At 34.7% G+C, this 13,064-nt stretch overlaps 2 protein-coding genes across 2 annotated transcripts in view; both read left to right on the top strand.

Annotated features, from left to right (window-relative positions):
• Window positions 1-13,064, top strand: part of LOC107631143 (RNA cytidine acetyltransferase 1) — a 568,507-nt gene that overhangs the window by 330,540 nt on the left and 224,903 nt on the right. The window lies entirely within an intron of this gene.
• Window positions 3,555-7,832, top strand: LOC107631147 (neutral/alkaline invertase 3, chloroplastic). The gene is made up of 7 exons (XM_016334492.3): window positions 3,555-3,718; window positions 4,373-5,113; window positions 5,368-5,533; window positions 5,636-5,847; window positions 6,522-7,015; window positions 7,108-7,156; window positions 7,274-7,832. The coding sequence occupies exons 2-7, from the start codon at window positions 4,418-4,420 to the stop codon at window positions 7,589-7,591; spliced, it is 1,935 nt and encodes a 644-aa protein (XP_016189978.1). The 5' UTR covers window positions 3,555-3,718; window positions 4,373-4,417; the 3' UTR covers window positions 7,592-7,832.

Genomic DNA, 13,064 nt, shown 5'->3' on the forward strand with positions numbered 1-13,064 from the left:
TTTACACTGTAAACGAGATAAGACCTGTCCGCGCCTATAAGAAGAAGTCGTTCACAGCATCATTCCGGTCCCCAGTTTGACTTTATCAACCATTTTCTCCTCTCTTTTAACCCTTTCTCACCCTATTTTAGACTCATACTGTGATGGCGCGCCAGGTGGGAAACGACGGAGACATTAACTGGCTGAACGAGACGTCGTATTACACCGGGGCGTCCGACTTTGAGGTTAGTTTTGTTTTGTTTGTTTAATCTAAGTATGTGGCCATGGTTGGGGTAGTCGCGAAGAACCAGAACGTAGTTTCCATCTTTAGTAGTAGGTCTCTAGGAGGAACTTAGAGCTCTATTTCCTTGTGGAAGGTTGTTACGAAATAATTATTAGTTTCGAACTGTGTTTTTCTTGTGTTAGGTTGTTACCGTTTATAACTTTCCAGTTAGGGTTTGGTTAGTATGCAATATGTAATCTAGAAACGTGTGTAAGTTAGAAACATAGAAATATGTTCTTAAAAAGAAGTAGATGTAAGTTATAAAGGAATATTTATTTAACTGTAATTTTTTGGTATATAATAGTAAATTGACATTTTTGAAACTAAAGGAAATTGTCAGAAATAAATAAGAAATCATTTTATGATTATTTCTTTATAAGGCTGATTTTTTTTATTCTTCAGAGGCCTCACTTTCTACTGCCCCGACGAGTTAGTTATACCCTTCCTCCACCCGACGCCATCGTCCCGTATCTGGCTAAGGCCGTATTCGGCAACACGGTACCCCTCAGGGACTTCACTTTTTATAATTCCCTTATCTCGGCACTCGTAGAGCAATGGCGTCCGGATATGCACACGTTTCATCTCCTGTGGGCTGAGGTCACTATCACCTTACAAGACGTGGCGTACCACCTAGGCTTACGCGCACACGGTAACCCCGTTGGGGGTGCGTCTGTGACTTCGGTAGATGGTACCACACGGAGACGTGGGCATTGGTGGAGTAGCTGTTGGGTGCCAGGCCTCCGGTGGCAGCACAGCAGGCTGCGCAGAAGAAGGAGTCCTTTACGCTCAAGCTTGCATGGCTACGGGATCGTGTCCATTAGATGCCCTCAACAGACAACCCGGAGACCCTCCGACAGTACGCCAGGTGCTATATTATGTTATTGATCGGAGGATATCTGATGACTGACAAGCCCAACAACTTGGTGCATATGTGATGGCTTCCTCTTCTCCGGGACTTCGGGGAGTGAAGGGCGTTTTCCTGGGGCTCAACTGTACTGGCCTAGACGTACCAGTCACTTTGTTTGGCGGCATAACGGGGGTCACGGACATCGCCGGCTGCACTCCACTGTTGATGTCCTGGATCTATCAGAGATTTTCTCAGTGGTGTCCACCTGATAGAGGGATCTACCAGTATCCTCTAGCTACGAGGTAACAAATGTTTATTTATGTATTTGATTTAAATATTATTGTCCATTCTTATGGGATGTTACTTAACGAACTGTATATATTCTCTTGGGATGTGTCAGGTTGGTTGAGGATCAGCATGAGGTCAAGGTCCTACATTAGAGGGTTTCGATCGACCGGTTACGATTCGATGAGGTTAGTCATTTAATAAAAGATATTATAAGCTTTGGATTATATTATATATAGAAAACGAGTCAGTTTATAAATGGTTTGTGGAATACAGTCCTTGTATACCTATATTTTTCCAACCTACATTGGGTGGATGTCTATTATGTCTGTAACCTTTTTTTACAGTTTGCATGGAGAGTCTACTGACGATGGTCTTGAGACATGGTGGGTGCTAGACAACTGTGCGCTCCACCAACCCTCCGAACCTCCCTGAACACAACATAACAGTATTGCTTCAGCCATATCTCAAACCCACTTAATATATCATATAGAAGTACTCAAAAGCACAATTAAAGTCGAACTTACCAGTATCTGAGATTCTGCCAAATGGCCACATGAAGGCTCCATTAACACCCATTGTCAGCTTGACAGCATTGCACATGGTACTTTAACCGGTCCGATTCGATAATTCGGTACTCAGCACTCCTACGAATACTGTAGTTCTTCACACCCTGAACACTGCCTCTCGGCTTTTAAACCTGTGGCCGACACAAAACTCTATCCCGCCGTCTAGGTGGTAATCCTCTTCACCTGTGTCAGAAAATGGAGTCCTCTCATACATGGCGTCCAGATCCAGACTATGATATTGACTTTGCACCGCTGATAGCGTCGGAATTGGGTGAAGTGGAGGCAGCACATGGTGCACCATAGTCTGGGCAGGCGTCTCTGGCACAAACTCATCCTCATCACCACCTTCGGAAGAATCACTGTCCGCACTATCCACCATGTAATCTTCATCCGACTCCTCCTCGCTCTCATCCGCCTCATCCACTGGAATGGCGACATGAATGGGCGGTGGTGCGAGAGATTGGTCGTCCTGTACATAGGTTGAGTGTACAGAACCACCACGACCACTATCTCCCACCTCGGCGGAAATCTCCATTATCTGTTCCGTCATGATCTTCCCATAGATGTCGAACATCAGTCGCACATGCTCGTCCCCTTGAAATCAGAATAGTCGAAACTGGAAGATTCTATTACCCATGGGTGCCAGCAACCTGTACCCTACCTTTCCGATCTCCCTCACTGCTGTACCACCGAACTTGCTCAATATCAAACTCTTCAAATCCAACAACGTATTCACACGCTGAGTTCGAAATAATATCAAATCCTCGCACTCTAATGTCACCCCGTTATAGCCATTTTTCATATGAAAATTGGAATAAACAAGCACAACTATGTATACACTGTAACTGGCCATTGTACACTTGTTTTCGTGAGAAAAACGAAACAGAAAAAATGATAGGAAATGTTTGTGGAGAATGCCAAGGATTACACATCTTTTTATAGCCACATCAAATTTGTCTTCTTCTATCTCGTTTACCGTATAAACAAGATATACATGTGTTATGTCGACGTGTCTTATCTTGTTCATATATTTCGTTTATAATGTAAACGAGATAAGATAAAAAAATTTAAATCGATAATTAATTTTATAATTATTTATTTTAGTAATTATTACATTTATTTTATTTATTTAAATAAAAAATCCGTAGTGTGTAACATACAAGAATACAAATAGTATTTTCAAGAAATATATTTTATTTCCTGGCCCATCTGTTGTTTCCTGATGGAGAGCACCTCTTTTTCGCTTTTTGGGACTTGAATTCTACATTTTTATTAACCCAGTACTGCATTAATACTGATGAGTGAATTGGGTTGGATTAAGAGGAAGGAGATCCAATTCAATCCACAACCATAAATTTAATTTCCGGGTCGGATTAAACAAAAAATTAATGAAGACATGTAGTTTGCAAGAAATCTGAAATCCCCCAATCGGCATGTTTTTGTGGTGCACAAAATCCTGAATTTCTTTTAATTTATTTTTGAGGCGCAGAGGTAATGTCAGAATGTCACGTGCCATAGAGGGAAAAGTGAATACTGAATAATTTTTGTTATTAAAAAAAAAAATCATAATTCATGATATTATAATTATAATATGATAAGAAATCATTTTTCTTTAAAAAAAGGAAAAGAAGAACTGAAAAAGGGTTAACCGAGACGGGACATTAACGTGCGGTTTTTTATGATGATACGTCTTTTGTAATTAGAATATCTGAAGATCCAGGAGCACGAGCTACCATAGTCTCCATCTGCTCTAAGGTTAGCCCATTCAGAACAAGAGACTGCTTTCTCAATCTCGCATGTCTCTGCTTCCTACCAACGAATTATGCTTTGGACCACACTTCCACGTGTCATGCTGCTGCTTCTTTTTTTTTTTTTTTCCCTTGTTCTAGTAATGAAATCTGTTTATGCGTCTTGCCATTTCCATCTCTTCATGTGTCTGTTGATATTTGAATTGAGTGTGTTGTAAGATTTTGTTTAGATAATATATTATTTTTTATTTTAATGTTAAATTCCCTTTTCGCTGAATTCTGGGCAACGGTAGCATCTAGTTTTGTCTTTTTTTTTTTTGGAAAAAAAATATTTTAGGTCAGTTTCAGCTAAGATGCTTAATCGAGAAACTGTTGAGCAAGCTTTTCTGTTGTCACTGTGATCTTGACTTGGTTTATGAGAAAACTTTTATGTTGATCACTCCGCTCGGTTTTTTTGCGGGGTGTTTTTGTGTGAAAAAGAATGATTTTAAATTCCAGATATGGCTTTAAGATATAGTGTTTCTTCCATTCTCTTACAAATTGCAGTATATGATTATTTTTGGATCTTTTACTAGATGGATTCGATTCTCGTTGGCATCCAATTTTGCTGAATATTCCATAAGTAGTTTCTGACTTACTGTAATTTATGTAATGAATATAGGTAGCATATTTAGTTAAGCCGTTACGGTCCTTCTTTCAAAGCGATATGTCATTGGGAGCATCAAAGGCAGTTGTTCAGGTTCTGTGCAGGCCTGTGACTCAAACTGGTTACAGTGAGTACCTTGTGAACTCTTCGGATTTGACATTACATTCCACATTTCAAGTAAAATGTGTGAAGAAAAAACCCCCAAGGCATAGGCATTCGATAAGGTGTTCTAGCATGCTTCTAAGTCAGTTACGAAGAATTCATCAACTTCGACCGATGGGTGTTAGTTTGGTCAATTATATGAACTATAGTGGGTCATGGTTGCAGACATGCAAATGCCAGCAATCAGAGAGTGCAAGTGGCATAACTGCAGGAGATGGAAATGGAGCATGGTTTGTGAATAATATTGAAACATCAAATTCAGTAAACAACTTGGCGAATGCAAAGTCTATTATTGAGTTCCAAGATGTTCAACAACTGAAACAAGAAAAGGTTTTGACATCTAAGATTGCAAATGGAACTATCCCAGATAGCTTCTCCATTGAGGAAGAAGCATGGGATCTACTAAGGGAATCTATAGTTCATTATTGTGGCAGTCCTATAGGAACTATTGCTGCAAAGGATCCAACCAGTTCCAATGTTTTAAATTATGACCAGGTCTTCATTCGAGATTTCATTCCTTCTGGAATAGCTTTCCTATTGAAGGGCGAGCATGATATTGTTCGCAATTTTATCCTTTATACACTTCAATTGCAGGTAAAGTCATAGTAGTCTTATGATCCTGATAACTTGCCCTAGCAACATTTAATACAACCTTGTCAAATTACATTCCTAATTAGATTTTGCTGAAGTGGAAGTACAGTGATTCCACTTTGTGCATTGTCTTGATTTGGCTAAAAACATTTTCCCCCTCTTTAGATCATTAATTGCATATAATTGACCCAGTGGGAACCACAGAATCTTAGCTGTCTTATTTCTGATATGCTCGAATTCATTTATCTAAATTTCAGAGCTGGGAGAAAACAATGGATTGTCATAGTCCTGGACAAGGTTTGATGCCTGCTAGTTTTAAGGTTAGGACTGTTCCTCTAGATGGTGATGATTCTGCAACAGAAGAGGTTTTGGATCCTGACTTTGGTGAGGCAGCAATTGGCCGTGTTGCTCCAGTTGACTCCGGTAAAATAAGTATTCGGATCAGTAAACTCTGTTTTAAATGGCAGAAGAAACTTAACATAACATTCCTTAGATTTCTAAACTTATTTCTTATGTGATCTTTAGGATTGTGGTGGATTATTTTATTACGAGCTTATGGAAAATGCTCCGGTGATCTGTCTGTTCAGGAGAGGATTGATGTGCAAACAGGAATTAAGATGATTTTGAGATTGTGCCTTGCCGATGGTTTTGACATGTTTCCAACGCTATTAGTAACTGATGGTTCTTGCATGATAGATCGGAGAATGGGAATTCACGGGCATCCTTTGGAGATTCAGGTACAGAGAATTTCCTGTCTTTCTTCAATTTTAAGTATTAATTAATTGGTACTTATTTAAAGATAAAAAAGAAAACTTTATGCTTATTCATGGTTGTGCATTTCCTTATAGAGCAAAAATGATGTTTTTATATGTGCTATTTGGCATGAAGAAGAAACAGATTATCTTATGCAAGATTGGGAACAACATTCCTATCCCTTATTCTAATTAGAATGAGCTTTATCTTCTTTCATAGTATGTTGATGATGTTAGTATTTAATTGTTACTAACTATTATTATGTGTAAGTGGTTGATATTAATATCATCCCATGCTAACAGGTGAAACTTCAAATTGTTTCTGCCACAGTTGGCAAAAGTAAAGAATTTTAACTTTATCTGTGAGTTTCGATTTTGGAATCCATTTAACTTTTAAAATCCCTATCATTGTAATAAACTAATTTCTATGACTAGCTTTGAGAATCAATTTTCATCTCCTGGGAAGGAGAAAACCTCATAATGTAGAATGTATTAATCATTGGAAAATATTGAATTTTATGTATTCTAAATGAGTTTCTTATTTTATTATGAGAAGTATCTTGTATTAAATATTTGCAACCAAAGATTAAATAGTGATCAAGTGAGCTTCTCCAATGCGTATTCCATTGCATTTATTTTTTCTTCATTTTTTTCCCCAGGCACTATTTTATTCTGCCTTACTTTGTGCTCGGGAGATGCTTACTCCGGAAGACGGATCAGCAGATCTTATACGAGCATTGAACAATCGTCTAGTAGCTCTTTCATTTCATATTAGAGAATATTACTGGATTGATATGAAAAAGTTAAATGAGATTTATCGGTATAAGACAGAGGAGTACTCATATGATGCAGTTAACAAGTTCAACATATACCCAGACCAGATTTCTCCTTGGTTAGTAGAATGGATGCCAAACAAAGGAGGTTATCTTATTGGTAACCTGCAACCGGCTCACATGGATTTTCGATTCTTTTCACTTGGAAACTTGTGGTCCGTGGTAAACAGCTTGGCCACGATGGAGCAATCACATGCAATATTGGACCTCATTGAAGCCAAATGGTCGGATTTGGTAGCAGAGATGCCATTCAAGATCTGTTATCCTGCTCTCGAAGGTCAGGAGTGGCAGATAATCACAGGCAGCGATCCTAAGAACACGTATTATATCTTTTCTATGGTGCTTTTCCGATGTCTGGTTTATCGAAATGTTCATCAAATGATTTTATTGTGCCATTCTATTTTTTTTACAGGCCTTGGTCCTACCATAATGCAGGCTCCTGGCCAACATTGCTATGGCAGGTTAGCTATATTGGCCAAGTCACTCATGACAAACAATAATTTTATTAATTAGTGATAAATTACACTGTTTGAGTTTTATGAAGGTTTGAGGATTTTGTTTAATCACTATTATTGCAGCTCACTGTTGCATGCATAAAGATGAATAGACCTCACATTGCTGCAAAAGCTGTTGAAATTGCTGAGAGAAGAATATCCAGAGACAAGTGGCCGGAATACTATGACACAAAGAGATCTCGGTTCATTGGAAAGCAATCGCGACTGTTCCAGACTTGGTCGATTGCAGGATATCTCGTGGCGAAGCTGCTGCTCACTGACCCGAGCAAAGCAAATATACTGATTACCGAAGAGGACTCTGAACTTGTGAATGCCTTGATTACTGCAAATCCCAGAGGGAAGCGTGGTCGGAAGAATTTGAAGCAGACCTACATTGTATGAAACCTTGAATTGCCATTCACTTTGTTCCTTTGGGTGGGTGGTATAAGCTTCGGAGTCCATTTTTGTTCTTGTAATCCAATCCATTCATCTTCAGATTAGTAGCATGTTATTCTAGAAACATTAGAGATGTGAAAAATATATAGTAATGATGAACCTGTGATATAGTATAGTAGTATGTACATGGATATGTAATTGTTTAGAAGATATTAATAAATTTGGGATTGTAAGTATCATACAAAAAGATGTAGCTAATGATAGACTGTGAGGACCTTTATGTTTTAAAAAACGTTTTCCCCGTTTGTATTAAAAGGGGAAAAAAATTAAAAAGCATATATCTAGCTACTATTAATTAAAAAAAAAAGTGTACAAGCATTTTGCGTTAAGCCGATAACACAGTGTTTGAAAAGCACTTGAATTTTTTTTAGATCAGGCTTGGTTTTCTTATACCATTTGTATTTTAATAATTTTTTTATCATTTTTATTGATAGAAATGGATACATATCAGCATGATGCATATCACAATGTACCAGTTGGCCCATTCTTATGACTAAGATTGAATTAGAACACTACCCGGAAAAAAAAAAGGGATAGGCTTTTCCTTTTTTTTTCTCTCTTTTTAAAACTAATTATAGTTTAGGCTCTACGCACCCCGCGACCAAAAACAAATAACTATTGAAAAAAGGTATTCTTCGCTCTCGAATTCAATTATTGTTATATTTTAGTCGAGGTAATGACCAAATCAGTACCCGAAAGATTCAAACGCTGACATTTTACTATTTTGATACTTTAATATTGTTATTGACAAAATGGTCCTTAAAAGATTTTAAAATATGACAAGCGTACCCACGAGTTCGCCGGAGCACATCTCCGACAAGCACAGTGCTGACATGGCCACTACATTTTTGATGACATGGCAAAAACCCTCCCCCACCATAATTCTTCCTTTCTTCCTTTCCAACGCTTCTCTTTCTCCTTCCCCCTCCCCAACGTACTCCCCCTTCCCCTTCCTAACTGCACTCTCCCCCCTCCCCAACCCCAACCCTAATCCTTCCCTCCCCCTCCCTAACCCTAATTCCTATACCCAACGCACTTCCCCCCTCTTCAATCCAAAATCCTCCTTTGTGAACCCTAATCCCCTTCCCTTACCCCTTTGAATTCTAATCCCCTTCCCAACATAGTCTCACACTCTCAACTCACTCTCCCCCAAATCAACCTTCTCAGTCTTACAGAGCCAGTGTTATCGCCACCGCACTGTCGCAATCTCGTCGTCGGGTCTTCTGCATCCGCCAGTGTCATCTGTCTCCTTCGTGGCATTGCGTTGTCTGTGCGCCTTCACCGCTGTCGCCTTCACTGCTTGTATCTGCTTGCTGTTAGCCCAGTCGCTGCCATGCCTCCTCTGTCTGGGTTTCATCTTGGTTCCATCGTGTCGTGCTCCCTCTGTGTCTGGTGTTGTTCTTCTATTCTTGCTTTGGTGGTGTCTGTATTAAGTTTTATTTTATTTTATTTTGATTATTGTATATGAATTTATTTATTTTCTCTGAGTTTTATTGTTATTAATCTTTTTGAATGATAATTTAACCTAAAAATTTGGGACAATTCATGATTTGGGACAATTCATGATTTGGGGCAACTCTATTGATGTTGAGGTTGTTGTTGTAATGAATGGTAGTGTTGAGAGAGGGAGAGGGGAGTGTGCGTTGGAGAAGGGGGAGTGTGGAGATTATTGTTGCTGTTGATATTAAGGTTATTGTTACTGCGAGTGGTGGAGTTGAGGGAGGGAGGAGTAGTGTGCGTTGGAGAGGGAGAGTGATGGAGGTTGTTGTTGCTGTTGATGTTAAAGTTGTTGTTGCTGTGAATGGTGGTGTTGAGGGAGGAAGGGGAAGTGTACGTTCGGGAGGGGGTTGTGATGCGGCGGGGACTGCGATGGGGGAGAAGTGTGCGTTGGGGATGGGGGCTGCAACGGGGAGGGAGAGGGAAGGGGAGGGAGTGTGCGTTGGGGAGAAAACTTTGGGGGTGGTTTGCCAAGTCACCAAAACACGGTGGCCACATCAGCATTGTGCTTAACGGAAATTTGCTCCGGCGAGCTCGGGGCACGCTTATCAAAATTTAAAATCTTTTAAGGACCATTTTGTTAATAACAATAGTAAGGTACCAAAATGTCAGCGTTTGAATCTTTCGAGTACTGATTTGGTCATTACCTCTATTTTAGTCATTTATTTTTTATTTAATATACTAAAACTAGGTTTTTTTCCGACTAATAAAAGTGAGGTGTCAATTACTCATGAATCTATTTTTCGCCAAAATGAATACACTATTTTCTCTTCTAAGTTTATTTTATAAAAATATCTTTATTATAATTATACTATAATTAGCATTTAAGTAATAATGCATAATTATACTAATTTAGGAAAATATTTTTATTATAGTTATATAAAATCAATATTTAATGCATTATTAAACTACTTATCAATTATCAATTAGAAATATAATAATAATAATAATAATAATAATAATAATAATAATAATAATAATAATAATAATGCACCAGTTATTAATAACCAATTTATATTTCTCTAAATAAATTTATTTCAGAAAAATATCTTTATTATAATTATATAAAATCAATATTTAATACATTATCAAACTAATTATCACTCGAAAATATTTTTAATTATTTTAATTATATTGATAGAATTCTAATTCTTATTCATTATCCAATGATTTTGTTAATGGCAAGTTGTTACCTTAATGGTGATCCATTTATGTTAATAATAATAATAATAATAATAATAATAATAATAATAATAATAATAATAATAATATGGTATGATAATGATATGAAGTTGGCCCGATTATTCTATTTATGATAAAAATAATGATTCTAATCATGATATGATATGATAAAATTATATAATTTTAAGAAAACAAATATATGATGTATAACTAACGTAAATAATAAAAATTTACCTTAATAATAACTAATTTACATATTTATTTTTTTAATAAAGCCTATATATAGAGTTTTTTTTGTGGTATACGAGCCTAGATCTGAGAGTTAACTCATTTTTTTTAAATTTATTATTCTTCTTTTACTACTTCATAGAATGTATTCTTCGTTTTTCATCGAAATTGATTCTTTTAAGGTACAATTTATAATGTTGTATAGTATTTTTTATATACTCATTTTATTATATTATTCTTTTGATAATTTAATGATTGTTCTTACTCCAACTTATTCTTTTCGTCTAATGCTCCAGTGCGATTGTCTTTTGTCGCAATCGTTTACAATGCATCACATATATGAAATACCTCATCAAGTTGTATTTACTGATTCGGGTTCTAACTATATAGATGTAAGCGTCCAAAGAAGAGGCAGTAAACTCTATTTTACCGAAGGATAGTTGGATCTACTCACATATTATGACCAACCTAATAGAATGTGGGTAAAATTAGTTTTCTTGGGAGGAACTTGATTTTTGATTGAGAATTGTTTTCACGGAGCTTTGTAGGCCAAGTTCAAGTTCTATTCCCTCCATGCTTTCTACGTCTACCCGGAGATCTTCGAAGTAGAGCACATAATGAGATTGAATTCCCTCAATTTAAGTTCAATTTTGCTAAATTCATATCAAACGTGGATATGCAATTTCAACAATTGGTAATATATTTAATTTTTTTTATTTTAAGTTTTTCGTTATTAAAATAATTTTATAACATATTGTGATTTTTTTTCAGAAATTACCGGCCTTCTTTTGCATCAATGCAATACCATTGAGGAGAATAAGGGTCAGTTTAGTTTCTCGGTCTGGCAATTCTATACCTTGCCGTATTGCATGGATAGCGGATGATGAAGCTTATTTAACAAGAGTTTGGTCTGAATTTGCATGAATTCTAAATGTTCAAACTTATGATGTTTCAGTTGGTTGTCGTTACGAGAATAACTCTAATCTTCTATACGTGTCTAAGGACTAGAATAGATTAAATATTATTTAAGTAATTTAGTTCTAATATTGGTATCTGATTAAATTTGTTTTACATTAATTTAAATTTAAATTGTTGTCTCAATTTATATATTACGACTATTTTTATTGGATATGTTATTTTTAAATGTTTTAATATAAGATTTCTTTTTTATGATATTTAAGTTTATTTTTTTTCTTAGATATATGTATCACCTTTTTTTCTCTTTTTGTATTTTAAATTAGTAATACAATTCTTAATAAAAGTGTACTTAAAATAAAAAAAAATATCACTATTTAAAGAAAAAAAAATGTACGTGAAAAAAAATAAAACAAAAAATTAAAATTGTTCTAATAAAAAAATTTGTATCCATTAGGATTGGAGGCTATATATGGATATCAAACATAAAAACTTATTGCATGCATTGTGGAATATATATATATATATACAGAGAGAGAGAGACGGATCCAAGAACAATAATAGGGGGCACTTGCCCCACTGTGTTTTTTATTTTTTTTAAAAAAATATAATTATATATAATGTGTCTTTACTTTAAATTTTAAATGACTCTATTATAAATAAATTAAACTCAATTAGTTAAAGTTTTAAATTTATTTTTTTATTTTTTATTATTTTAATTATTATTTAACCTAATCAAATTTAGTTCTTGTGCCAATTACTTCTTTATTTTCTTAAACTCTCTTCTTATTTTTATATTTTCAACTTTCTTTTTCTATTCCTTATCTAGTGGTCATTTTCTCTTCATCAAAAAGTACATTTTAAATTTTTTATTTTTTTATATAACTCTATGTATTTTTCAATTTCATTTTTTTCTTTTTGATATTTTCAATTACAAATTTTAATTCAAACAATTATAGTTTAGGTATTAATCTAATGTTTTATTTTCTTCATGACTTTATATATTTTATTTTATTCTCGATTTATTCATCTTAATTACTTATTTTTTATCTTTTATTCTTTTACATGTAACTATGTTGCATATAAAATTTTAAAATGAATTGATTAATTTACTAATTTAGAATATATTTTTTATTTTGAGAAATAATAATAAAAAAATATTTTAATTACAGTACATAATTAAATAGATGCATAAAATCTTTCATCTAACATTATATCAAAATTAAATTAAAAAATATAACAAATTTAATTATTTTAAAAAGAAAGAAAAAATTGTAAATTATGCTTCTATTATTTTATATAAACATAATTTTCATATACAGATTTAATTTTTCTAGTATTTATATATAATTCTAGTTTTAAATTATAAATACTAGTGTATTATTAGGTGCTACTGTGCTAATTGATTTAGTATTTTATTATTAAATGTGTATAAAAAATATAATTAGGATAATAAGTTATCTATAATTTAATTAAAATATTTTAAGTTCCAGTTTTAGAAATAAAAAATATTTTTCTATAAATTATATATAATGAATAGTATTTTAAGAATGAAAGTATTCAATAACTCTTTTTAATTTTTATATCTCCATATAAT

This window comes from Arachis ipaensis, chromosome B3 (assembly GCF_059453495.1).
Source record: "Arachis ipaensis isolate K30076 ecotype BB chromosome B3, ASM5945349v1, whole genome shotgun sequence".
In the NCBI taxonomy this organism is placed as follows: domain Eukaryota; kingdom Viridiplantae; phylum Streptophyta; class Magnoliopsida; order Fabales; family Fabaceae; genus Arachis; species Arachis ipaensis.

Excerpts from the sequence above, each read along its gene's own strand:
- LOC107631147 (XM_016334492.3), top strand. The coding sequence starts at position 4,418 with ATGTCATTGGGAGCATCAAAGGCAGTTGTTCAGGTTCTGTGCAGGCCT. Across the intron at positions 5,534-5,635 it reads TGTTGCTCCAGTTGACTCCG|GATTGTGGTGGATTATTTTA; the intron begins GTAAAATAAGTA and ends TGTGATCTTTAG. Across the intron at positions 7,016-7,107 it reads GGCAGCGATCCTAAGAACAC|GCCTTGGTCCTACCATAATG; the intron begins GTATTATATCTT and ends TTTTTTTTACAG.